This window comes from Chelonoidis abingdonii, chromosome 2 (assembly GCF_003597395.2).
Source record: "Chelonoidis abingdonii isolate Lonesome George chromosome 2, CheloAbing_2.0, whole genome shotgun sequence".
Lineage (NCBI taxonomy): Eukaryota > Metazoa > Chordata > Testudines > Testudinidae > Chelonoidis > Chelonoidis abingdonii.
Window position 1 is genome coordinate 173,903,897 of NC_133770.1, and position 26,990 is coordinate 173,930,886.

The window sequence follows — 26,990 nt, forward strand, 5'->3', positions numbered from 1 at the left end:
TCACTAGATCATTTTCTTGTTACTGTTATATAAGCTTTGCAATAGAATGGAATTAATCTGACCTACGTTCTCAAAGCTGGATTTCAGCAGATGAACTATTTAATGAAGACTAGCTGTCCATAGCAACCTTATGAAATTAAGGATCTGTGTTTATCTACCAAGTACTTTCTATCAGCTTAGCCTACACCCAGGCCAGATAAGCATTATCTAAATCAAAAACATATATGAGAGGTTTCTCTTTGATCCCAACCTCAAATGTAATTGATATCTTTGATATCTGCTCTTTTCTGTGAATCACAAGTTGTTGGATGAGGGAAGCAACAGGAAACGGCAAGGATAGCTGCCCCTTTTTAAGGATGTTTCTCTACCTTTTGTGGGGGGATCGCTCAGTTGTTTGAACATTGGCCTGCTCAACCCAGGGTTGTGAGTTCAATCCTTGAGGGGGCCATTTAGGGAACTGGGGTAAACATCTGTCTGGGGATTGGCCCTGCTTTGAGCAGGGGGTTGAACTAGATGACCTCCTGAGGTCCCTTCCAACCCTGATATTCTATGATTCTTTTATCAGAGGGGTAGCCATGTTAGTCTGGATCTGTAAAAGCAGCAGAGAATCCTGTGGCACCTTATAGACTAACAGATGTTTTGGAGCGTGAGCTTTCGTGGGTGGATACCCACTTCGTCAGACGCAGACGTATTTCCACTACCTGCGTCTGACGAAGTGGGTATTGACCCACGAAAGCTCACGCTCCAAAACCTCTGTTAGTCTATAAGGTGCCACAGGATTCTCTACTGCTTTTATGATTCTTTTGTTTGCAGTCGAGAGGGGTCTAGAAGTAGATCCAGCTGCAGTTACGTGATCATAGAACAGCAATGGCCAAGATTACTTTTTGGTTTTTACATACGGTTTCAACAATTTCTCTCAGATGTGACCCATGTTACTGTCTTTTTACTTTGCAATTAAACTGCTGAGGTGTGTGTCACGCTGTCTGGAGTGACTCATCACTGTGAGTGCCAACCTCAGAGTAGACTGCCAGGAAACAGGGCAAAACCCCCAAACTGGTTTTATGTTCTGTAATTAGTTTTTGCTAGGCCTGTAACAAGTTTATAGTGCTTTAGGAGTATAAACTCAACACTTTTACCGTGGGGTCACAGACAGACTGGAATGCACAAGGCGACTATTTTGCCACCCAGGCAAGCTTGACTTTGTGATAGATGGTTGCTTTACAGAAAAAAACCCACAATAATACTCAGATTACCCCCAGTCCCAAAGGATGGGTCACTTGCCCTGGGTCAGTTGTACTCAGCTCTCAAACCAAGGACAACACTTATTGCCAATCCTGTAAGAAACCAACTAAAGGTACATTTAACTAGGAAAAAGAAATGAGTTATTTACAAAGTTAAAACAGGTGCACATACACACACAAATGAGTTAGTCACCTTTCGAAAGGTGACTGTAACTTCTGTTGTAAGCAGACTCTGTATACCTTTAGGGCTAACCCAGCCAAAAACAGGTGGGGACTCCTTGGTTATCCTTAAAAATTCTTGTCCCTCAGAGTTCAAGCAGCACAGGAATAATTTCTCCTGAACAGGCATTTTACTTCCTTTCCACAGTGTTCAAGCTGTGACAGGATAAAGGCTTGGGCACGTACTCTCTTCAGGGCTGTGTGGGAAGCAATCAACAAAATCTTTTGTCCAGATGTCTGTAGACCTGCTTTTGTTGGGGAGGAGATAGCATCTCTTGTGGTGAACTAGTATTTCACACTTGGTAATTCTTCTCCCCTGACTGGATTTACAGTTTCAAAGCAAACATTTTTGCAATTACAGAACAAACACTAAATGTTACCTTATAGAAAGGGTTACAGGTACAATAAGCAAGATTAATACATGTAGCAATTTACAAGCATTTCATAAAGTCTAAGCACTAAACACATTCTTACAAGTCTAATACCTATTTTAGCAATAACAGTACAAAGGTGAGTCAAACTGGTTTCCAGCTATGCATTTGATAGTATAAACATGAGACCTACGGACTTTGGCATGAGCTGGCACTGGTCAACCAGTGTCACAATATGCTGCTCAGAAGATTGTTGAAACTGGTGCAGAATTTGGCAACCAACTTGTTGAATGGTATTTCTTGCCAAGAGCATATTGCATTGGTCAACCAATTAAAGATGGTGATTGTCTGTCTGATGGCCAGACTTTGCTACATACACACTACAAGTTTCAGTTTCTATTATACATTTAGCATTGTTGTCCTTCTCAGAGTGTGTTCCAAATACAGTACTCCAGAAAGCCCTGACATTGGTAGCTGGTGGGGTTTTTTTTGAATGAGGAAATTGAATGGATAAAATTATTTTCCCCTCAATGCTGCTGTTGGGAGAACTACTGTGGACTTTGCCCAGTTTTATCATACACTCCAGAACCCATAAATTGCATAAGAGCTACTGAGGAGAGATGGGGAAATTTACCCCAATCAGAGCATCAGCTCTGTTCATTGACAAAAAACTATAATACGGAGATAAGTTTGCTTGATGGGTATATTGTCCCTATGCAAAATATTGAGTTGAGTAAAACTTCTGAAAACCAGGAAATGCACAGTTAAGGTTGCTCATGCAGCCTTAACTCTGCCTTCTTTCAGCAATGCCCCATTAATACAAATACCTTTATTCTGATATCCCCCCTCCAGTTGCTGAAATGTATAAGCTCTTCACCTGCTTCTACAACCCCTTCACTCTCATCCGCAGGATTCCAGTTAATACTTTTTAAGGAAAAAGTGAGGGGCAGGGAGAAGGTTGATCATGCCAACCTCTTCAAGCAACTTCTCAATATGCATATATTCACACTGGCTCTTGTCACTGTAGGCATCAGGAGGTTACAGATCCTGACATACTCACACATTTAGCCAACCCCCCAGAAAGATTTATCATGCCTATACAATTTAAGAATCACTTCACAGCCTTTTGCATGTCCCTTACACTGCTTCACAGGATATTATCTCAACCTTGAGTTTCACTTAACAATCATTAAAGCATTACGTCATCTCATATTCCATCTCACTGCGGACAATGTCCTTTGTAATATAAGCTCTGTGCCCTGCTCCTGACAAAACCTATGCAGCTCTACAGAGAAATGATACCTGCTGCATGCTGAAGGTAAACATGCACCTCTTCCCTTTCCTCACAAACATGATAATGGAAAACCTAGATCTCAGGCCATAATCACAACTCTGTCATGCACTCCAAGTAATTCACACATCTTGCAAATACACCTCTACCAAGCAGAGCTAACTACTGCCTCTGTCATTCAGCATAGCTACACCAGGGTGGGTAAACTACAGCCCGGGGACTGCATCCAGCCCTTCAGACATTTAAATCTGGCCCTCAAACTCCTGACGGGGAGCAGGGTCTGGGGCTTGCCCTGCTCTGCGCGGCTCTCAGAAGCAGCGGCATGTCCCCCCTCCAGCTCTTATGCGTAAGGGCAGCAGGGGGCACCACACGCTGCCCCTGCTCCAAGCAGCGCCCCTGCAGCTCTTGTTGGCTGGGAACTGTGAGCATTTATGGCCTGTCATACAATTTCCATACCCAGATGTGGCCCCCAGGCCAAAAAGGTTGCCCCACCCTGAGCTACACACTCACTTTACCTGGAGTGCATGCAGATGATAAATGCTTAGACTGCTATCATATCCCAACTCACAGTATCCTTCATGCTAAAACCTCTGTACTTTGCTAATTATATAATGTATACAAGTCTGCACTGAAATGATGCATTCTGCATCCTGAAGGTACCAGGTAGCTTTTGCCTTTGCTCAAATCCATTGGAGTTCGCAAAATATAGATCTCATAGTCTAATCAAAGCTCTATTACACGTCAAAGTAATTCACTCAAGTCCTCATATCACAAACACATCTTTACAAAGTAAGCCCAACTACCGCCTCCACTACGTAATGTAGGTACATCTAGTGCCTAACACACTGACTGCACATGGAGTGTATCCAAATAATTCCCGTTGGCTACTGCCAAATCCAGGGGTTTAGAGGGAAGGTGGCATGGGCAATACTGTTACTGGTCAAAGATGGAGTCTGGAGTTACAGGAATATATCACATGCCCTTACATAGTTTATTGAACCACAGCGGGTGGCCATTGGCCCCTTGAAGTCTGAGGTGTCCTCAGGAAGAGCCATCTGGGCTGGATGAGTTTCTTCTGTGGTCCATTGTGAGAGCTAAGTGTCTTTGATAGGCCATTGATAGAGTTGTCTGGCCCTAATGTAAATTCTGTCGGGTGGTTGTTATCCAAGAATACAACACATTTAAGATACCAGTACATAGCCAATATATATAACTTCAGATACAAAGATGATACATGCATATAAACAAGGTAATCATACTTAGTAAATCATAACTTTTCTACTGACACCTTACATGACATACTTTGTTCAAGATTTATTGCAATTGCATATTGTAATATCAATTATATAAATGGTCATACTCAATCATACTGTATCATACAGGCATTACTTTCAGTAAAATTCAACAGATTGAGACCATTTTGATGCACATCAAATCCATAGTTTGATCTCTGGTGTGGCGCAAAAAAAAACCCTAGAAACTTTTTGAAAAATGGCTACTTTTTTCTGGGCTTATATCACTGCTGTCCTTAGTTCAAATGAACCTAAATTTGGATCACTAACCATGCCTTGCACCCTCCTGAGCTCATGAAATTCCAAAGAAATCTGAGTAAGTGTAGACTTTAGAGGGTTCAATGAGGTCAAATTTTACACAGAAGTCTTGTTGCAACCTTAACTATAATGGTACTAACACACCATTATAATACTGCATCAGTCGCTTTTGATCAGGAATGATGGAAGGAACCTTAATTGCAGAAAATTTGATAGCACTCCAATGTAAAATCTAGAAAGCCTACTCCAAATCAAAGTAAAAATTAAGGGTTTTTGAATATAGCAAGAGGCATTTTTTAAATAACTGAAAGCAACTCAGATTTTTTGGGCCTTCCTTGTAACTTGGTATCAGTGTAACAGATCTCATTGGTCCTTCTAAATGTGATGTTACAGAAATGGACTATGAACTAAGTAATAAACTTATAGCACAATTTTGCATGACATTACTATGTCAGTGGTGATGTATACAAAATATTTTTGTCTTAAAAAAGTGACAAGAATTTTGGAACAGGTGCAAGTTTGAATACTGATCCTTTGTGGCTAGGACCATTTAAAGTTTTCAAAAAGATCCAGTGAGTTTGAATCCTGGTTTTGCTAAAGGCAGCACAAATCTCTTTCCCCTGCTGCTGTGTGAATGATCCACCCAAATAATGATCTGACCGTACAGTATGTAGTGTTGTTGTAGCTGTGTAGATCCCACGATATTAGACACACAAAGTGGGTGAGCTAATATATTTTATTGGGCTAACTTCTTTTGAGAGAGACAAGCTTTCAAGCTACCCGGTGATTCTGACAGAACTATGCAACACACAGAATAAACTACTATAAAAGATTGAAAATAATTGTATTTAATCTTTAAGTGTTATTTTAGCATAGGGAGAACTGTTTCCAGCATTGGAGTTTTCTTTCTTTTTTTTAAATTTTCAGTGTCCCTTTAAATAAAATCTGAGCTACAATTGTTGCTCTTAAAGTACCTCTTAGTTGCAAAGACAGCCTGTTTTTAAATTTGCAAAATAAACTTGACTAACTTAATCTCTCTTCTTATTCTTCTCTTGCTTTCTCTCACTTTTTCTCCTCTTGTCTAAGGAGATACTTTGATATCATAGTGCTCTTAAGAGTTTGAATTTCAGTCTTGGGAAGAAGTGAGGGCATAATCTATTATCAAAAGGAGCCTTGTATATTAGTTCATCCTAGCTCTTGGAATTAACTACCTTTTCATATTGCTATCCTCCCTTTTAAAGATTTCTCTAGACAGAACCCATAATTTCTGATTTTATTGTTGTGCCCCCTTGAAAGCAGTAAGAAAGATAGAAAGCCATTGTATTGATCAGTAGCTAAAATAAACTGGTCCTGATTTGTTTGTAAAATCAGAATTGTGCCATGGCTAGTCGCTAGAACCCACTTCGCTACATTCAAAGAATGTAGTGGCAAAAATTTGATACCTGCCAAATGGAAATCCTTGTATTGCTCTTCTTGTCATAATATACAGCACTCTCCTTATTTTCAGACTTCTTATTGTAACAGTTCAAGGCATCTGTTTATTTGTCTGTTCCAGTTCTCAGTATTGATGTTCAGTCTTCACTGGTGAATTCTGTAAGCAGAAAAGAAAATGGTCTTGCGCACTTCAGTTTTGCCCGTCCATTTGATCCTATCTGTAGTTAAAGTGGCTAGGGGCAGAGGGCAGGGTCTCATGTGAGCTTATCTGGGGAATCTGATGAAGAGGACCTGTACTGTGACTGAATTTTTTCATCTTCATTTCTTTGGGGGTGGGGGGGGGGAGGGGAGGGAAGATTTTAGGATGAAAATTCATGGCCGGGTATGTGGATTTAGATGACAAACCAAATTGCAACTTAAAAGAAATTCATTTTGCAGCTTACACCCCTGATATAATACATCAAGACCTGGGTATCAGAAATTACCTATATACATATTTAAACAATCCAAAAAGAGTGATCCAAAATTCATTTGTCATTGAAGCTTGTGGTATTAGGTGAAAATTGCCAAAAGCTGACTCATTTTTCTGGAAAATTGATTCAATTATATGCTTGATTTTTCTTTCACCTAAAATCATGGTTTATTTTAAGTGCTTAGTTAATTGAAAAAAATTAATAAAAGTTGATGTTGAAGAGATGATGGGGTTTAATATTCCTCCTGTTAACATTCATTATGGTAAAATAACAAGCTAATGAAAATAGGTTTCATTCCTACAAACTAATAAAGAATGGAAACTTGCAATCAAAAAGCTATAGCATCCTGTATTAAGAGAATGGAACATAAGAACTGAGGCTTCTGCTCCACCTTAAATTCACTCTGTGGTATAGAAATATTGTAGTAATTTGAAAATATGTTTATTGGAGTTTGGAAAATATATCCAATAACTACTAAACGATACCTGCTAGAGCTGTAGGTTTGGAAATTTTAGGCATGTGATGCCCTGATTTATGTAATTAATGAATGTGAAGTAACTCAAAAAATCAATCCCAACTGTCAAATCTGTCAGTTCCATTCTTCCCTTCCCTATCTCTCTTTTTTTTTGTTTGTTTTTTTTTGTTTTTTTTTGTTTTGTTTTCTTCTGTCTGGCTCTCCCTTCCTCCCCGCATCTACAAGATGTTCGAGTAATCTCATTACTACAGATGAAATGGTCTCTTACAGTATGTAACTACTTATGCTGAATAGTCTGTTCCACCTTGTATTTAGCTGTGACATGCTGAGTATCTTTTCCTGCTCCTGAAGAAGAGCGCCCTATAGCTCAAAAGCTTGTCTCTTCAGCAATAGAAGTTGGTCTGATAAAAGATATAATCTCACCCACCTTTTTTCTCTCTCATATCCTGGGACCAGTGTAGCTACAGTAACACGGCAAACACAGTGACTTCAGAAGATACAATATGAAAGGAATAGAAACACTTGCCTATATAGTAACTGCCTTTACACTGTCATATGTGAAATACTATGGAAAAAGGCTGACAAACTCTGATTCAGAGAGAAAATATTACAAATTTCACTGAAGTAATGTGAATTGTACTACTTACAAGCATGTATTTGATCTAGTGGCTCTCCAAGAAGCAAGTACCAAGCTGAGTATAGTTCAGATATTTATTGCAACTACTTTATTTTCTTGGTGCAGAGAGAAGATTAGTAACATAGCATAGCCCTGCACTCCTTCTGCCTGTCCCCTTGCCTTCTCAGAAGTATTCTCTGACCCTTACTTGCAGAGTGTTTTTAAACTGGAGTTCTCAGCCTTAGGGTTAAGAGTCTCAAGTGTCTAATGATTTTGAGATTCTTAAAGAAGCCTGGTTTTTAAGAAAATGTAGAGTCAATCCACCTTGAAAATCAAGCCTCTTTAAAGTGTCTCAGATTAGTCACCCACAAATTGAGGCACTGAAAATAATCATGGTTTTTTTAAAATCTTGACCCTAGTTAGTTACTTGGAAGGTTCAACTTCACTAATGCAGGCTCAGTGCTTTCCTAAGGCAGCTGAAGGCAATCTGAGCTCTTCTTCCTTGCAGGAGGAGCAAGCAACCCCAGTCTCTTGAAGCAAATTCTATGTGGACAGTTTTGCCTTCCTGACTTGGAAGGCGAATAGACTACAGAAACCATTGAATTTTAAGGCACAGTGCTAAGTTCAGTGATGTCCTCTTGTAGGGAGATTGGCCACATTCTGAGCTCCAGCTTCTGAATCTCTGCTTTCCTCACAGAGGTGGGAGGAAACTCACTTTCTTCCTTAAGAGAGCTGTCTCATGCCAAACACTTAGACTAATTCAGATTCAGATTTAGCTGGTCCATCAAACCTGACACTTAAAGCAGTCCAATGGACTGAGTCCATTGGATTATTTATACATGCTGCCCTTAGATCAAAGAGAATTAAACTCCCTGACAACAAGGTACTGATACCATACAGTGGTCAATATTTCCTAAGTTATCAGGCAGTGTAATTTTTCTCTTAAATAAAGTAAAAAAGATCTCCCCAGCTAGAACTATCAGCATATATTGATGTTGGTGCTGGTCATTGTTGTATGATAAAGAATGCAGTAACAAGACATCATGAAATGAAGCTGCTTGTTGAAATATGCATAATTGTCTCTCTCAAATAAAAAGTTAACTCTGAATGATATTTTTAAAGATTAATCAATATTCTGGACTAACATTTTACAAATCATGCACAGTAAGAAAAGGCAAATGCTGACAAATGTACACTTTTAAATTTTTTTTAAAAAGAGAAATTTAGGTTCCTGAAAACTGAAATTTTGTCAGCTTGGTGGGAGCTAAAATAGCTGAGCTATACACAGTAAGAAATGAAGTGTGAGACTTAACAGTGTCAGTTTTATTTTGTGCCATACAATGTGGTGGTTTTGACATACTGTAGAGCTAATGCTCCTCAGATATTTGTCTCGTTTAAAATCTTAAGCCATTTAAAGAGAAACATGCAGCAGAGTAACCCGTTTTGGTAGGAACAAGCAGGTAACATCATAATGGTTGTGTTTTATTCCTTCAGCATCATTGCAGTTCACTCAAATTTTAATTCTTGCCGTCTGACATGGGTTTGTCTGACATGGGTTTTTTGACTTTCTATGCCTTCAGTCATATGTCTATCTTATTTCTGCTTCAGTTTTCCTCAGTGGGATTCCTGAGTTTCTCCACTTTGTTTTTTACCAATATTCTTTTACATTTACATCATTCTGGTGCAGGGCACTTCTGATCTGCAATTTTTCTGTAATTTATTTTTTATCATTTTATAATATTTTAAAGAGATCCAAAAATATGAATACATGCTCACTTTTTGTTAAATGATTATTTTATCTAAATTCAGTCACATGGTTTTTATATTTTTCAAAATTGAATAAATCAACACATTACTATTTAGAATCTAACTATAAACTTGAGTGATATTCGTATGTTTAAGCAAATGCTAAAAATGATTAGTTATGTGTAATTTTCAGTAAAAACATTTTCTAACTTGGTTGCACAGAAATGTTTGCAGATCAGCATTGCTGACTAAAGAGATCTTTTACATACTTTCTCATCAGATCCTCAGTTGTGCTTTTGTACTGCTGCAGTAAAATTCTGTGCATCAAACAAGTTACTTTCATATAGTAAATGTGATGTACTGTAGTTACTACTTCAGTTTTGATGGGTAAATGCAAACTGAGTGAATCTTTTTTCCATGCACTCATTTATAGTCAAGAGGCTCTTATTAATGACAGTCCAACAGGGAAACTGAATTATTTGTATACTTTTATCCAGCACTGAATAATACATCTTACAAACAAGAGCCAGTTAAATGAAACACTTTGTTCATGGCATTGTCATCTAAAATAGTCTTTCAGAATACTCCAGTAAAGTGTTTCTAGTCAATGTGTGTGAAGAATATATTAAACTTATTTGACAGAGTTAAAGCATCATTAGCTTCACATCGGTATTAAAATTAAACTAGTTTAGACCATCTCAGCTCTCCAAAGTAGTTTTAGCTAATACTTAAGTATATAGTTTTATCACTTATAGTTAAATACTGAACTACTTCATTTTCTCTAGATAACTGAATATTTGGTATTTACCAGAAGTATAATTGCCTACATTTGATATTCAGACTAATGCGCATACTCTGTACCTGGCTGAGTTGAATCAGTAAGGTGTCTGGACTGGTAACTCCCTAAATAGGTTCCCTCAAAAGATTTAAATGTGAATAGCTGTGAAGAGGAAAGTTGTTAAATCCTTTTACATAGGTTCAAAGTATATTTTAAATTGGCAGCCACTGTATATCTGACCTTGATTTTTATAACTTTCAAGGTAGCGGCACTGTACTCACATTTAAAAAATACTAGTTAGAATAAACTTTATTGGAACATTGTTAGGATAATTCATAATGGAGACATTGAACAGCTCAATTTTATTATAGTCTTTGAATCTCCAATTTTGAATCTGAGTTCAATTGACGTTAGTTTTAGAACTGTAGTATAAGTAAAAACTTTCAGAGGAAACATTACTTATGAATAAGTGAGTGTATTGTAAGCGTCCTCTGAGGACTCTGAGATATATAGGTCTTTCTTTTAGCAATGCATATCTAAATTTGTTTTTGACTTGTTGCAGTAGCTTCACTTCGTCTTGTTAAAGTGAAAAATCCAATTCTACTTCTAGAAAATAACAGAAATCTCATAGCAATGTTAACAAAAAACCTTGTAAATGACATTTTAGTAACTGTCTCATAGCAAAAAATACAGCGAGATTCAAACTTTGAGATGTCTCCATGGCATTTACTTAAAGTAGCAAAATAGTGTGTAGTTTCTTTATTATAAAACAACCTTAAATAGTTTAAAAGGACAATAATACCATGGCATTCTAAATTATTTCAGCTTTGCCACACAAACTGCTTCCACTACCTCTAACTCTAGCTTTTTAAAAAACATTGCCCTTTGTTTTATCCCAAAAGATCACAGCATATTGGTTAGTAGGATTTGGAGAGGGAAGGGGTGGAAGCATCACAACATTTTCCTCAATTTAATGCAAAGTTAAGATACATATTGTAGTAATTTTATTAAAAACCTACAGCGATTCCTTGTCAGACAGCTTGAACTTACAGTTTTGTTAACTGTAGACCGCTATGATTATGGAAAATGTTCACCAGTTTGCTTTCAGGCCAACTCTGCTGCATGTGTCCATGAGTTCCATAAAGACTGCATGCTTTCTGTTTAATACAAATTGTATATTTTTTTTACACCCATCCTTGCTTTTTATATTTTATTTTTGTTTCCCTTTCCTTGGTTGGATGCCTGTGTGTGTTTAATCCAAATCCCTGTCCAGTCCTGGAGTTTGAACTACGGAAAGCCAAGGAGACCATTCAGGCCCTCCGAGCCAACCTGACTCAGGCTGCAGGTGGTGTACATAAACCTTTTTTTTAAGTCTTTCTACTTTGACAATGTAGAAGTAGCTGAGCTCTTTCCAGATAAAAGAGAGTAAATTGTATGTTAACCTTTTTTTTTTTCTTTTCTTTTTTTCCCCAGAAAATGAAGTTCCTTTGCAGGAACGAAAAAATTATAAATCAAGTCCTGAAATTCAGGTAGGTGGTTGATAGAAATTGAGTTAATAACCCACATACAACTGTAGCATAGCAACCATAAGGTGAGCATAAGATTTACAGTTTTCATTGTTTGTTTTCTTTTTTCTAGGAACCAATTAAACCTCTTGAGAAAAGAGCTCTAAACTTCCTAGTCAATGAATTTTTATTAAAGAATAGTTACAAGCTTACTTCAATAACCTTTTCAGATGAAAGTGATGATCAGGTAAAGTTTGTTTAACCTTTCTGATAACAATGTTTGCCTGCATTTCTTGTTTTCAAATCTGGGTTTCTTAAATTTGTTTTTGATGTCAGAATAGTTCTTGAAATGAGCTCTGGTTTTGCAAACTCTTACAAATGCACTAAATGATATGCACCTGAGTAATACCAGTGACGTTAGTGGGACTACTAGCATGCATAAAATTAAGCATGGTCATAAATATTTTGCTGATTAGAGCCATAACTTGAAAATACAGGGGCACTAAGTAATGCATCAGAATTTTCAAAACGTGTAAATAAGGGGCTGGTGAGCACGTAACAATGGGTAGAACTATATTTCAGAGCATTTTATAATTTGGTAATCCAGTTATCCATTATTTTATAATTTGGTAATCCATTATCTAGGAGCATGCTTTGCAGCATGTATAGACAGATGTACACAAGTTCTATTCAAGTCAGCATGCCAAAAATGGCAATGTGGTTACTATGGAATAGTTGGTAGCTTAAGCTAGCTACAGGTGTCCATACTCAGGCTTAGATAGATTTGGGTGGCTAACCCACGCTGTCATGGCAGCAGCCACACTGCTGTTTTTAGTGCATCAGCTCAAAAAGAGCTATTGCCTGCCCATCTCCCTACCCTGGGAAGCACAATCCCAGCTGCTGAGTAGACAAACCCAAAGTGACACAAGACTTGAATAATCAAATGTATTTTAATGTCTTACGCATGTTCTTCCCTTTTCTTACGTTAGTTATTTTGAGCGTACTTAATACTAGAGATAGAAATAATGCATAATAGTCAAACAAGAAAATAGAGAATTTTAGGTCATAGTCTAAAAAGATAAAATGGTTCTCAGGTTTTGAAATGTACACAATTACTGTGATTGAGTGGCCAACATGGGTGGCGTATAATGGAGGCTGATGGGGACTAAGCCTCCCCAAACCTCATGCTGGAGGGGAGGGGCAGTTGTGGATTTGGGTGTTGGGCGGGGGGGGGAAGAAGAGATGGAGTGGAGGTGGAACTCTCTTGGAGCTCCAGCCGTCGCCAAGAGCTCAACCCAACCAGGGCCTTCCGGGGGGCTGAGAGCAGTGAGTGGGGGTGGGACCTTGGCTGGAACAGATGGGGCAGGGAGCTTCCTATCCTCCCCAAGGAAAAGCCTCACCAGCCACCCATGGTACCCAATATCGAATGTGAATATGCACTCAAATAACCAGTTATGTAAGTACTGGATTATTTGTGCACACAGTTTGAGACTTTTCATTTTTGAAAATTTAGGCCCCTGTATTTATAAATAGATACATAGATGCAATAAAATCCATGTGTATGCATAAGGTGGAATTTATTTAATTTATTTATCTATTTAAACTTTGAGGAGTAAAAAGACCCCTGCATCAGTAGTACAATACCCTTCCACCAGCTGCCTGCTTTATGCTAAAAATTTGCCTGACTGGTATACCTGATAAAATCCACACACTTTATGAAAAAAACTACTTATATTGCCAGATGTGCATTTTGGAAGGCTTCCTAATGCAGATCTTAGAAGTTTCTTTGGGGTAATACTACTTTCTGCCCTGGAGCAGCAACTTTGACTTCTTCCGTTTTTCCCTTCAGTTGGATATAAGCAACTCACCTTGCATTCTCCAAAATGCCTTGACATTTTGGCATGTGTATTGTTCTTATGCACCTATATACATGTGATGAAGTGAACAAAAATTCAAGAATAAAAAGTGCCATAGACTTCAGACTCTGCTTTTAATCTTTTTCAAGGATTTTGAACTGTGGGATGATGTAGGATTGAACATTCCAAAGCCTCCAGACTTGTTACAACTCTATCGTGACTTCGGAAACCATCAAGTAACTGCAAGAGATGTTGTGGATGTAGCAGTTGGTGTTGAAGAGGATGAGTTAGAAGTTACCACTCCTACACTAGGGAGCGTGCCTGTATTTGGAGTATCACAGTCAATAGAAGTAAGATTATTGTTAAGACACTTATGCAGGTTTGTTATGTACTGTCATAAGTGGAATTTGCTAAATTGTTTTAATTATTTTTATCTTGCATTTAGCAATGCTTAATAGTGCAAAAATTAGAAGATCAAATTAATGCATTAAACAGTGAGAAATGGTCTTTGATGGAACAAATCCGAAGACTCGAGAGGTATGTATTTTTGATTTTGCAGCATTTTACATAAGCATATATGTAAAATATTTTAAAACAAAAATTCTCACTAGTTGTTCATAGGGATTGTCTCTGGAACTGACAGAATCTTACCTTTTTAATATATGGAATTTTGTTAGAACCAATAGAATATTTCATATTTTTAGAGCTTTTTAAGAGCTCCTGTTACATACAGGTTGAACCTCTCTAGTCCAGCACACTCTGGTCTGATAACATCTGTGGTCCAGCACAATTTAATTTTTATTTGTTTTTTATGCTTTATCTACTTATTGCCTTGTGCTAATACAGTAAAATTGTGTAACAACACTAACACTTTGTTATGAAGAGAGCCTGTAAGCCTTGGATAGATGGCATTGCAAGTGTTGTTCCGTTTATTCGCCTCAGTGAGATTAAAAATAAAGAGACGTGCTCACTACAATATTAACCTCTCTGGTTCGGCAAATTCTCTGGTTCGGCACTGGTAAGGTCCCGAGGGTGCCAGACTAGAGAGGTTCAACCTATGCAGTAATTTATCTCCTGCATTTATCAGTCGGAAAAATTAAGATGACACTGTTAACTTAAATATAGATAGATAAGGAATCTTATTTAAATTAGAGATGTAAACAGCATTTTAAAAAAGTATCTGTTTATATTATTACAGTTGTATTGGTTAAATGTTTTACCATTGACAAGTTCACAACATAGGCTTGGCGGGTGCTGCAGCCATTTGTATTTCTCTCTGCATGGAAAATGAAAATCTTGTTTCACTCCTGTCATCAATTTCTTTGGTTCCTAAGTACTGCAAACACTGCTGAGGGGATGTTCATTTTAACAACTTTCTCCTTTTGAAATAAAAAAAAACAAACCATTAGTCTTGCACCAGCTTTTATGTATCCCTTAAGTTACACAATAAGATTTCTTCAGAGTGTTGGTGTTACTAAGCATAACCCTAAGTAACGTGGAAAAGTGGAAGGCAATAAAAATACACAGGATATTAACAAATACATCCTGTTGGCCAAACAGGCTTTTAAACAGTGGAAGGCCCAGAAAAGGGAACCCACTGTTTCTGATTCCCTCTGGAGCTGGTTACCCAACCTGGGGGAACTAAGGGGAGGCATTGTTCGACTCCTGCTCACTGGTGTGGTGTTGTGTATTGTTACTCTTTTCTTGCTTGCTTGCTGTAAAGCGCTCCAGCTCCCTGGAGCTTAATCGCATGTTGTTCTTAAAATGTGAGAACACTCAGCCAAAAGTTTAAGTATTCTCAAAGAAGGGAATTGTTGGTGTCACTAAGCATAACCCTAAGTAATGTGGAAAAGTGGAAGGCAATAAGGTTATAAAGTCTCCCTGTTTAGGCCTCAGATGAGCAAAAGTCCTTCCATGTTTGAACTCTAATCGACCTAAAAGGCTGGCTGATGAGAAAGGCCAGGAGTAACAGCCGTTATCAGTTGCAACAGTTCTAACTGGTCTAAAGCAAAAATGATGATGCCTGTGCACCTTTAGCAGAAGGACAAGATAACTTGCAGAGGGAAAACTTACTAACAAGCTGCCGCAGCCAAGTTTACTTAATGCACCTGTGCTTACGTAACTGCTACCAAAAAATATATATATATATATATAATATATATATATATATAAAAATAAAAAAATGCTGCAGCCAAACAAAAAAAAACAAACAAAAGCTTGCTAGTCAGCAAAAAAAGTTCTCATAAATATAAAAAAACAAACTGCGTATTTTAGCGGGACTAAATCTAAGGCGTACTAAGTCTCCCAGCCCCACTTTAAAATCTCAAATAAACTTTGCTTGCTTCTCCCCCTGGTGTGTTTATTGGCGCTAAAGCACTCCGGGCACAAATCACTGTTGTTTGCCTTGGGCACCTCCGGTGTCTGCAACAAGAGTATGTATCTATATATACAAAAAGTGATAACCTTTCAGTCATTTTGTCAACGTGTATAGTTACCATTTCAGGGCAGGTGAAAGTATATTAAATATTGAGCTCTGAAAATTAGTTCAGAGCCAAAACATCTTAAATATTATACTCCATACAGACACATGCTTCTTGACACTTTCTGTTTGTTGAATTCTTTGGGCTCAGCCCGAAACATACAAAGATCAGTCTTTCTACTCTTTTATCTTCAAGATCTTTCTGGCTACACCACTTCATTTTCCTTTACAAAAAAAGGGTATACCTACGCTGCAAAAAAACCCAAAAAAACACTGTTTCAGTGAGTCTCGGAGGCCATGTCAGCTGACTCAGGCTTGTGACTAAAAACAGCAGTGTAGACATTCTCACTCAGACTGGACCCCTGGCTCTGAGCTGCATCCCCCTCACTAGGGGGACACATTTTTCCATCCCGAGTGGAAACATCTGCCTTGGTATTTTTAGCTCTGTAGCACAAGCTTGAATCAATAGGTCTAGGCTGGGGTAGGCAACCTCTGGCATGGATGCCGAAGGTGGCACACGAGCTGATTTTCAGCGGCACTCACACTGCCCGGGCCCTGGCTACCAGTCCGGGGGGGCTCTGCATTTTAATTTAATTTTAAATGAAGCTTCTTAAACATTTTTAAAATCTTATTTACTTTACATACAATAGTTTAGTTATATATTATAAACTTTTAGAAAGAGACCTTCTAAAAACATTAAAATGTATTACCCTCACACAAAACTTTAAATTAGAGTGAATAAATGAAGACCTGGCACACCACTTCAGAAAGGTTGCCAACCCCTGGTCTAGGTTCTGAAACTTGGGTTGAGGGTTTTGTTTTTTTTCCTGCAGTAGATGTACCCTCTGAAAGGAGTGTCAGAGTGTTCACTGACACATCTCGTATGATATAAGATGAGACATTACTGAAGTTGTAAAAAAGAATTGACATAGCAGGATGTTCATTTACCCCACTATATTTTCGTATTTCAGTTGCCTGATTCAGATCTTCTTTTGAAAAGCTGCAGTGTAACATTTGTTTTTCTTCTTTTAGTGAAATAGACTTCCTCAAGAATGAAAACTTTGCTGTTCCAGTGGTTTGTGACTTAGTCCACGTGCCTCTCTCAGTTCCAGAGGACAATGGACGTTACTTAGATGTCAGGAGTTCAGACAATGACAGTAAACATGGAAAAACTGAGGAAATAAGCCTTTCCATATCAGCCGAAGCAGATTCAAAGACACCTAAAGATGATACACTAAATTCTCTCCCTAGCAAAGAGAGAGAGAAATTGCCCTCTTGTGCTCTATCAAATAAAGCTGCAATACACTTTGATAAACCTAATAGGTTAGTGATAAAAGTTTTAAACTGAAATGCTTTTTTTCACAGTAGGGAGATTTTTTTTTCTAAAAGTGCAATGCTACAGAGTTCTTAATTCTTTTCTACCTCTTGCTTTCTAATTTCTAATCTTTATTCCCTTCATTTAAGTATAATAGATGGCTTTACAAATTTCTCTATGTTCTTTTGTATTTTGGGGAGGTTGTGAGTTCATTGAGTACATTTGTTAAAGATGTTAAATTACACATTTTCAGTTTTAAAATTAAATATTAAGAATAATTTTTTAACTTCTGTCCACTCCTAAGTTTGGAATTATTATAGAGAGAAAACACTGGTATCAAAACAGTGAATGAGGGAAAGGGGATGTTACTATTTCTTTCCTATGTGCCATCTCTTTATAAAATCTATTCTGTTCTTCCTCCAGGGAGATTGAGGAGTTTTGTATTTAGGCATTGTTTAGACAAATGCGTACCAATATAACTAAAGATGTTGACTATATAATTACAATTTAAATATCACAAATCTATGCATTTTACTGTCCTGTCCTTTTAGAAAGGCTGTCCCTAAAAGTCTAGTGACATTCAGTTGTTGGAGATTTGAGACTTGGGTCTTGTCATCACTAGAAACGTATTAAAATGCAACCTTAAAGCACTGTTAACTTATGTGAGATTAAATAAGACTTTGCAGTCAGCATATACACACACATTGTGTCAGCTGGTAATGGGTAAATCCTGGTTCCAGTATGGTTTATTCATGACCATCTGATATTAAATTAGGCTATTGATATAATATGCATCATAGAAACTTGGTGGAACAATGATAATCAATAAGACACTGTAATAGCGGGGTACAAAATATTATGAATGACAGAGTAGGTCATGCTGGTCGGAGACTGGCACTATTTGTGAAAGAAAGCGTAGCATCAGGTACACCACTACCTCAATAGAACGCCACCCGATATAACATGAATTTGGATATAACGCGGTAAAGCAGTGCTCCGGGAGTAGGGGGAAGGGGCTGTGCACTCGGGTGGATCAAAACAAGTTCAATATAACATGGTTTCACCTATAATGCAGTAAGATTTTTTGGCTCTCAAGGACAGTGTTATATCGAGGTAGTGGTGTACTGTAAAAATCTTAAATTAGTTAAACTATATTGTAGAATTTCTATGGATAGAAATTCCGTGCTTGAATAAGAGCATAGCAGCACAAATATACTACTGACCACTTGACCAGAATGGGGATGGGATTATGAAATGCTCAGGAACATTAAAGCAGCTACCAAAACAGAGAACTCAGCAGTAATGGGAGATTTCAACTGTCCCCATATTGACTGGGTACATTGCCTCAGGATGGAATGCAGAGATAAAATTTCTAGACACTAGATAAAATTTCTAATGACTGCTTATTGAAACAGCTAGTGCTGGAACCCAGAAGGAGAGAGGAAATCCTTGATTTTAATCCTAGATGGAGCACAGGATCTGGTCCAAGAAGTGAATATAGCCAAACTGCTCAGTAATAGCGAACATAATGTGATTAAATTTAACTTTTTTGTAGGGGAGAAATGTCAAAGAAACCCTCCACAGTAGTATTTAACTTCCAAAAGGGGAACTACACAAAAAGGAGGAGGCTAGTTAAATGGAAATTTAAAAGGAACAATCAAGAGTGAAATGCTTGCAAACTGCATGGAAACTTGCTGTATGCATACTCCAAATCCAAAAAAAGAAGGAAAAAAAAAAGAGAGAACCAGAAAAATGCCCTGATGGGTAAACAGAGTAAAAAAAAGCTGTTTGAGGCCAGAAGACATCCTTTAAAAATAGAAAGTCAAATTCTAGTGAGGAAAATTGAAAAGAGCATAAACTCTGGCAAGTAGAGCGTAAAAGTAGAATTAGGCAGGCCAAAAAAGAATCAGAAGAGCAACTAGCAAAAGATGCATAAACTAACAACAACAAAAATTGTAAGTATGTCAGAACCAGGAAACCTGTCATACAATCAGTTTGGCAAAGCAAGATCATTGCAGAAAAGCTAAATGAATTATTTGCGTTGGTCTTCACTGCAGAAGATGTGAGCGAAATGGCTACACCTGAGTCATTCTTTTTAGCTGACATCTAAGGAACTATGCCAGATTGAGGTATTGTAAAGAAGGTTTTGGAACAAACTGATAAAATTTTTAAATAGTAGTAAGTAACCGGGACCAGATGGTATTCGCCCAAGAGTTCTGAAGGAACTCAGATACAAAATTGCAGAACTATTAATTGTGATAGTAACCTGTCTCTTAAATCGGCTTCTGTGCCCAATGACTGGAAGATGGCTAGTGGAAAGCCAATTTTTTAAAAAGTCTCCAAAGTCAACTTTTCTGAACTATAGTCCTAGTTTCTTTGACCAAGATCTTAAATTTCATAGTTATCTCAGAAAAAATATCCTTATCACACTGATATTTTTGAGCATTGTAGTAGTTGGGAGAAAGAAACATGCATACGACCAATAAGAATATTGTAGACCAAAAAAGCTTAGTAAAGGAGTTAATATAACTTCTAAGTTATTGTTCTCATACAAAAACAGCTCTGAGTAAGATTGCCTTATGAATTATTTCAGCTCTTTCTCCTTTCTGCATGGACCAGTATCCATCCTACTTGCTTTTGTTATTTTTCTGAGCTTTCCAGCTATTCTAGTATAACGGATGCAGATATGTTGTAGGTGTGTTTATATTAATGGAATTAGTTTCCATCTAAAGTTTATTCCTTTCAGTTATGTACTCCACAATATAACAGATATAGGAGCTCTCTCACTTGTGGTGGTGAATACCTTTTTTAAAGTTAGTTTAAATGTACCACTTGTTTCTGTATTTTATCAAGCTGGTCAAAATTTTCCAGACAAAATATTTTCATACTGAAAAATGCTGAAATCATTTTTTCAAGGGAAAATGCTTTCAGTTATATCTCTCTATTTAATGGAAAGTTTCAACACTGATATTTTCATTTTAAAAACAACACTTTTGGAATTCTGCTTTTGTTCTCTACATTTTTTTTCTCTTGCCACAGAATGCAGTAGAAAATTTCTAGGATTTTTGCCTTTTTTCTGAGAGTGAGTTTAAACTGTTGGTAAGTTACTGGCAGTAGGAAAAATTAATCTGTAGTTTTTCCACTCTAACTTCTGAAAAGTTGTCAACATTCTGAAAAGTCGGAGTGAAGAAAGGAGAGAAATGAAAATGTAGGTGAGGAACTCTGGACATTGTCTTATTGCAGCTTGCCAAAAATGAAAGCAAAAAAGGGCAGGACTCACTTTTTAAAAAAACAAATTCATTGTGAATCTGGTAAACTGGAAATAACTTTCATTTTTTAAAAATTGCTGCTTCATATTTTGACTAGCCTCTAATATTTTTCTTGAATATCAGTGTATTCATTCTTTAAAATGTAAGACTAAAAAATTACTATGAAGTTCTAGTAAGAATAATCTTAACTTGCAGAAATTTAAAATACCTTTAAATGCTAGGTTTTAGATACAAACATGCATTATTTTAAATAAAGTTTTTAATGTGAAGTTCCTTAGAATACACTTTTTTCCATTGGATGCACATAACTTAAACCAGAAGGCATGTTTTTCTTTCTAGGGAACAAAAATAAATAACTGGCAATGATAAGGTTAACAAATTAACTTTAAAGCTAGAAACTAGAATACCTGCTCCTGCTTTAGAAGAACTTTAGCTTCCTTGGTCTGTCATTTTTCAGTCTGAATAAATACAGATGGATAGAGATGGTTTGTAGTCCTAATTTAGGCCCTGGTTCTGAAGAACGTTAGTCAGGCAGAGCCTTGAAACCACTGAGTCCTCCTGACTTCAGTGGTCTGCCTGCGCCGAGCCTGTTATAGGAACAGGGCCTAAAATCAAACTTGATTTTGCACTCAACAGAATAATTTATACTTAAAGGTAATATTTAATCCTCTCTTGGCAAAAGCAGAATGGACAATTTAAAATGAAGTTGGCATTGCAATTTCAGCTGAACATCAGTCTTTTAAAGGTGTTAAAAATATCTTATGGAATTAGATTAAAAAGAGCAGTTTTATAGATGTTGAGTTTAAACAGTTAGTAGTTATCCAGAGTATTAACCCTAAAGGTTAAATATAGGTTTGCCAAAAGCTAGGATAAGTTGAAAACATGCTAGCTTCAAATCCTTTTACTTAGTAACTTATCTTTACATAGATGAAATTAAAGGAATAGTCAGTGCCTACTGTTAAAGGAATAGTTATATTGTAAACAATATGTTACTGTTCAGTATTCTGAGAATTCCATCATACAGTAATGGCTGGATCTGTTCTAACAATTAGTCTAAATTAGTTTGAAAGCTACTCGTCCTAACTAAGCAATTGTCAGATTGGAAGAATTAGATACTATTCTCCTGATAGTTCTTTCACTGCCAGTGTATGGAAATTGCAGACTGTATTGATTTTGGTAGGAATTTCAGTTGCTGATTTAAAAAAAAAAAAAAAGTCCTTGTTGAAGTCCACTACCCCTGGTTGGGAGGGAGAGCTGAGACAAAATTAAGATAGTGAGACTTTTAAATACTGAACACATCCAGTTACACAATCACAAAATCAGTCAAGTGCCAAATGTATGTGTAGCAACTGTCTTGAATTGGCAATACTGAATTGGCAATAGTGCAGCAGTAAAATGTATTAAGAGGGTAGACTCAAGGAAAAGATATGTCCTAGCTATAGATATACCCAGCCTACTTCTAGAGTTTCTCAAGTTAGATGGGGCTTATTATAACACATGGCTTGTAATGATGGGGTTGTCTGGCTGGCTGGAAGTGATTATACGAAAATATACAAATTGAACTCTTTCAAAGCCATGTTAAAACTACATGGAGAAAATCCTAAAATCCTTTATTACAACGGTAACTGTTTGTGCATGTCTTGCGCAGATGGGTAGATGAAGAGAGCCTGCTTTGGATCATTGCCATTGACATAAAACAATTTTGAAACTGGAGAGTAGTTGGAGAAATGCCTTGTATAACAGATTGCAGTAGAGAGCTGGACGTGGTTTGAGTTGAATGCATCACCAGTATTTACCTGATGACTCTCTTTAAGTGTTCAATAGTTTTGAATTAAACCTTAAAAGTCCAGGATACTTGCATTCTTTATATGATTCCATTAAGCTTCCCCTTGCCAGTAAGTAAGCTACTTTCTGTATTTGTTCTGTTAGTTATATATTTACTTTTTGTTCTTGTTTGCAATACCTTCTTAGAATCTAAAATAAATCTTGAATACTTGTGTTTATCAGCCTTCAGAAGGTTTTCTGTCTCCTTGTATGTATGAGGACAGAACCAAGCCTATCAGTCAAAGCCTTCAAGGTTTTTACCAGATTTGATAAAACAGATTCTAGAATCTAAATGTAGTTTACCAATTGTGGTAGAATATATCTTGTTTGCCAAGAGCTTGCATTCTAAGGGCTGTTAATCACGCCATTAGAAAATTTAGTGACAACTTGTCATAAATACTTCTGAATCTCTGGGAAACAGTAATAGAATTTTCATCTTAATTTAAATTTTAAAAAATTTCAAGGGGATCTGAATCTTGACGCTTTCAGAAATGTCTAAAACAACCTAGCTAGGATATGACCCTAGAAGAAAATATTAACCAACTTTGAGCAGCTAGGCATTAAAATCTAAAATCTCAATACCTTAAAGTATCTTTTCTTTCACAGAATAAGGACAAACAAGTGGTTTTAGTTAAATCAAGCTCATCACACAGTTGAACACTTCCTGCCTCCTAGATTTTTTTACTGAGTCTTTTTCATATTCCCTCCCCTTACATAAAACGTATCCTTTTTTGAAATGTAATTGACAATGTGTTATGGTTATCTAAATATGTTATATACTCTTTGGTGCTGTAAACCAAGGATAGCTGTCAATCCTTACATTTTATCAGGTATTCTGATGGACTGTGTAATTAAACAATCTGTGGAATGCTTAACAGGTTGTTAAAAATGATGCAGGCAATCCAAGGACACTTCCAGTGTCCCTAGACTTCAGGAAAATAAATACTACATTCCAGATCCGGAAATATCAAAGAAGATAAATCAATGGGAGCACTTCATAATTACAAAGCTCTACTTTTTGTGTTAGTGGTTTCTCAAAAGGTGTTCATATGTCTTCATAATTCTCATGGCAATCCTAATGGATGGTAATAGCTATTTGCCATTTTCTTGATGGTACTCTGATCAGAGAAGGTTCAAAAGAGCAAGTCAAGTCTAAGAAGTCCTCTTATTATTTTTTAGTTTAATAGATTCATAATTCCAAACAATGCTAAAAAGGGTCAGTGATACGGCGTCAGTTTTATTCGCTCGTTGGCCAAGAAGGCCATGGCTCTAGATGTAGCTTTTTTATCAAAACCTCATTCTCCCACTTGTCTAATGAGAAATTTCCTGACCAAAAGCTTAAGCCTGCATCCTGTTCCCATACGATGACCCCAATGACTGACTAAAACTAAAAAATTATTGGAAAAAAGACTGAAAGCTCTTCTAGTATCAAGGAAAATTGTATTAAAGAAACCTGTGCCATAATATGTATTATATTGAAATATCTGTGCAAGATAAAGCTCATTCTAAGATTTTACAGATCCTGGCATTTCTTCAGGATAGTCTCTCTTAAGCAAACTCAAAGTAAAGCTTCAGCTTGATGTAGAGTGATAAGAGTAAGTGGGGCAGGTTTTCTTTTGTCAGCCCTATAGCATAAAATCTTGTAAAGCAGTTTCTCTAAACCCACATCCATTCCCTATGCCTATGCTAAATCCTAAACTGCATACAGCAAACCAAATATACGAAGACATTCTCAGTTTAATTACAGAAGAATTTCTAAATTTGGTAAGTTATCCACCAAATAGTTAGTTTTCATAAGTAAAGGCAATCCCCTGAACCAATAAATTAATACCAAAAAAAATAGGATGGAAGATGTAATTTGAGACATGGCTCAAATTGAATGTAGGGGCGAGCACTTATATTTTCTAATTCCTAATCTATTCTAAGACCTTAGTTCTGTTCTGTTCTATCCAGGTGAAAAATGCTTGGTTAGGCATCAGCTAGTTTGCCGAAATGCTAAATCTCGGAATAATGCAAAGCAAGATGAAGTTCAGCTGTAAGGCACCAGTACACTCTGCCAGATAACCACTAAACCCCAAGAGGTTATGGGCTTCCTACAAAGAAACCTTGATGGCAACAACTTAATCCTGTGTTCATACTTCTCTGATGTACAAGTTAAACCTGCAGTGCATTTGGCTGAAAACAGGAGCACACTTTAGTGTCCTGCTTATCCTCAGCCTTATAGTACAAAAATGCATCTAAATTAGAGGTGCTTTTCCTTCCAGTATAATCACATATTGTTGCCTTCAGGATTATTGGACAAATATGTGCTTAAATAAATGTGTTTACCAGATTTCTGTTCTCTGAAATGAATTGATATCCATCATTTTTAAGTTTTTACCCAGGATGGGGTATTTCTTTTGTTGATAGTTTGTGGTGTATCATATCTTCATGCTCTAGGGGAAAATATTGTTCATCTTAAGTTCTTCCCTTTAAAAGTTGCTTTTAGTACAGGATTAGTAGGAAATGTACAACCTTGGAAATTCTTTCTGGCTGCATTTTCCAGATTATTGGAGGTTAAGTGCTGAGGCTTGCAATTGACTTCTCTAGTGTTAGCATCATTCGTACGATAAGATGGAAAATGTCTCTGAGGCTTGTTGGATAGGAATATGCACAAAAAAATAAATTGAGGCAGAAATAGTACTTTTCCCTTGTCATTTGGCAGTTTGCAAAGTTTATATTTATTTTGTATCGCTGCTGGAGTTAACATAGCTTCATTTTCCTCACTCTTTGAATCGTATTTTTGTCTGTACAACAGTCATCATTCTTTAGCTTCAAGTATATGAACCCTGTGGGAATAACTTGTGAATTAGAAAAATTGCATTTTTAATCCAATCCAAAATGACAGTTAATTTAAACAAAAACTAGGGGTTTGCTGATTTTAAAATCTAGCTCAAATATGACTTTAAACAAGTTGAAGTTGCCCATATGCAACACAGAAAACATGCTTTTCAGATGTCACAATGTATATGACTAAAACTGAATGAATAACTAGGATTCCATCAATGTCAACTCTTATCTATTCTTTTCTTTTCTCCTGACAAAATTATTTCAGGACATTGTCACCAGCTTTCCATCAAGCACTACTATCTTTCTGTCGGATGTCAGCAGAGAGTCGTTTGGGGTCAGAGGTATATTTTCCTTATCGTAAACAGAATGCCCTTTTTAATCTTCTCACTGTCTGACTTCCGTTAACCAACCAGTAGCTCTAAATAATCCTGTACACAAGTATTAGGAACAAAGCGTATGATTTGGTGAGATTTAAATGATAGATTCTAATTTTGGGTGTATTATGCTCAATCACTAGTGATTATTTTTATAGTTCTTGGGAAGTTTAGTCTCTGCTGAAAATGCTTTAATAAATGAAAAAGTTTGCATTTCAGTTGCTGAGTCTCATAAAAAATAATTGGATTTCTAGGTGTCTCGGATTGCAGATAGTGAAAAAAGTGTCATGTTAATGCTGGGACGTTGCCTGCCACACATTGTTCCTAATGTGCTGCTTGCAAAACGAGAGGTGAGGAATCCAAAAATGTGTTCTATTTATTTTCACCCTGTTGCCATTTTGTTCATTTTAAAGTTGTAGTGTTTTTATTTAAAGTTTGTTACTTGCAATCATATTCTTACTTTTGTGCATGCATCTCTGCTCCTAGAGAATGGTTTTACATCTCTGTCAGGTGAGTTCAGTAAAACTGCATGGTGTATTATAATATTTCCTTCTATGCTTAAGACACCCATTAGCATTCTGCAAGACTTAACTGTTACTGTAGGTCCTCCTGTTTGTCACTAACTTTGATGTTTTATTTTAGATAGGCCTATTATTAACGAGTATTCTTTTTAAAGCAGTTGGGATTCAAATCTACTGATATTACAATATGGGATTACTTTGTCTATCTCAAAAGATAGCAAGGATTAACTCAAGTTCATTTGGAATGTTAAATACTTTTAGTATTAACGTTTCAGTTTATTATTCAATGATTTAACTTTATGTGGAAGAAATTAATGTTTAGTTTAATATTGAAAAAGACTGATCTTCCATGCATTGTTTGTTTAAATCTGTAATAATAATTTAAAATTGAATGAAGATGTGCTATTAATCTTGACTATAAATAGACTTGGGGTTCTACATAATCATGGATACTGTGGCAAACTCAAATAGAGTAAAGGAAGATAGACAATCCTGATGTGGATGTTTGCATTATGACTTCATTGTAAATGTTACACATAATCACAACTACAAAAAAGTCAAGCAATAGACAGTCAGTTCGATTTTTAATACTTGCAGGTAAGGTTTGGTCTTTTTAAAAATAATATATGAGGGAGAATGTTCACTATTCTAATAATGACATTCAGTTTTAGTCTTTATCTATGGGACCTACAGTATGGTAGGTTTATAGTAATGCATTTGGCTTAAACCCATAAAAGGCTTTATTGAAAAATCTTTAAATCAAGAAATTTGTACTGATCCTTGAGTGACATAAGTTTCTGTAAATTGAGTAGTTTTCTGTGGTT

General features: G+C 36.6%; 1 protein-coding gene across 5 annotated transcripts in view; it reads left to right on the forward strand.

The window, feature by feature from the left end:
• The window catches only part of RELCH (RAB11 binding and LisH domain, coiled-coil and HEAT repeat containing), a 112,497-nt gene that overhangs the window by 14,571 nt on the left and 70,936 nt on the right, over positions 1-26,990 (forward strand). For 4 of the 5 annotated variants that reach the window (XM_032788252.2, XM_032788247.2, XM_032788248.2 and 1 more), the window contains exons 3-10: positions 11,468-11,539; positions 11,668-11,723; positions 11,833-11,946; positions 13,705-13,905; positions 14,001-14,092; positions 17,067-17,357; positions 25,537-25,612; positions 25,900-25,995. In XM_032788252.2, the coding sequence (XP_032644143.1) occupies positions 11,468-11,539; positions 11,668-11,723; positions 11,833-11,946; positions 13,705-13,905; positions 14,001-14,092; positions 17,067-17,357; positions 25,537-25,612; positions 25,900-25,995 (998 nt within the window). The remainder of the gene's footprint in view (positions 1-11,467; positions 11,540-11,667; positions 11,724-11,832; positions 11,947-13,704; positions 13,906-14,000; positions 14,093-17,066; positions 17,358-25,536; positions 25,613-25,899; positions 25,996-26,990) is intronic. The other variant, XM_032788249.2, reaches the window with a different exon arrangement.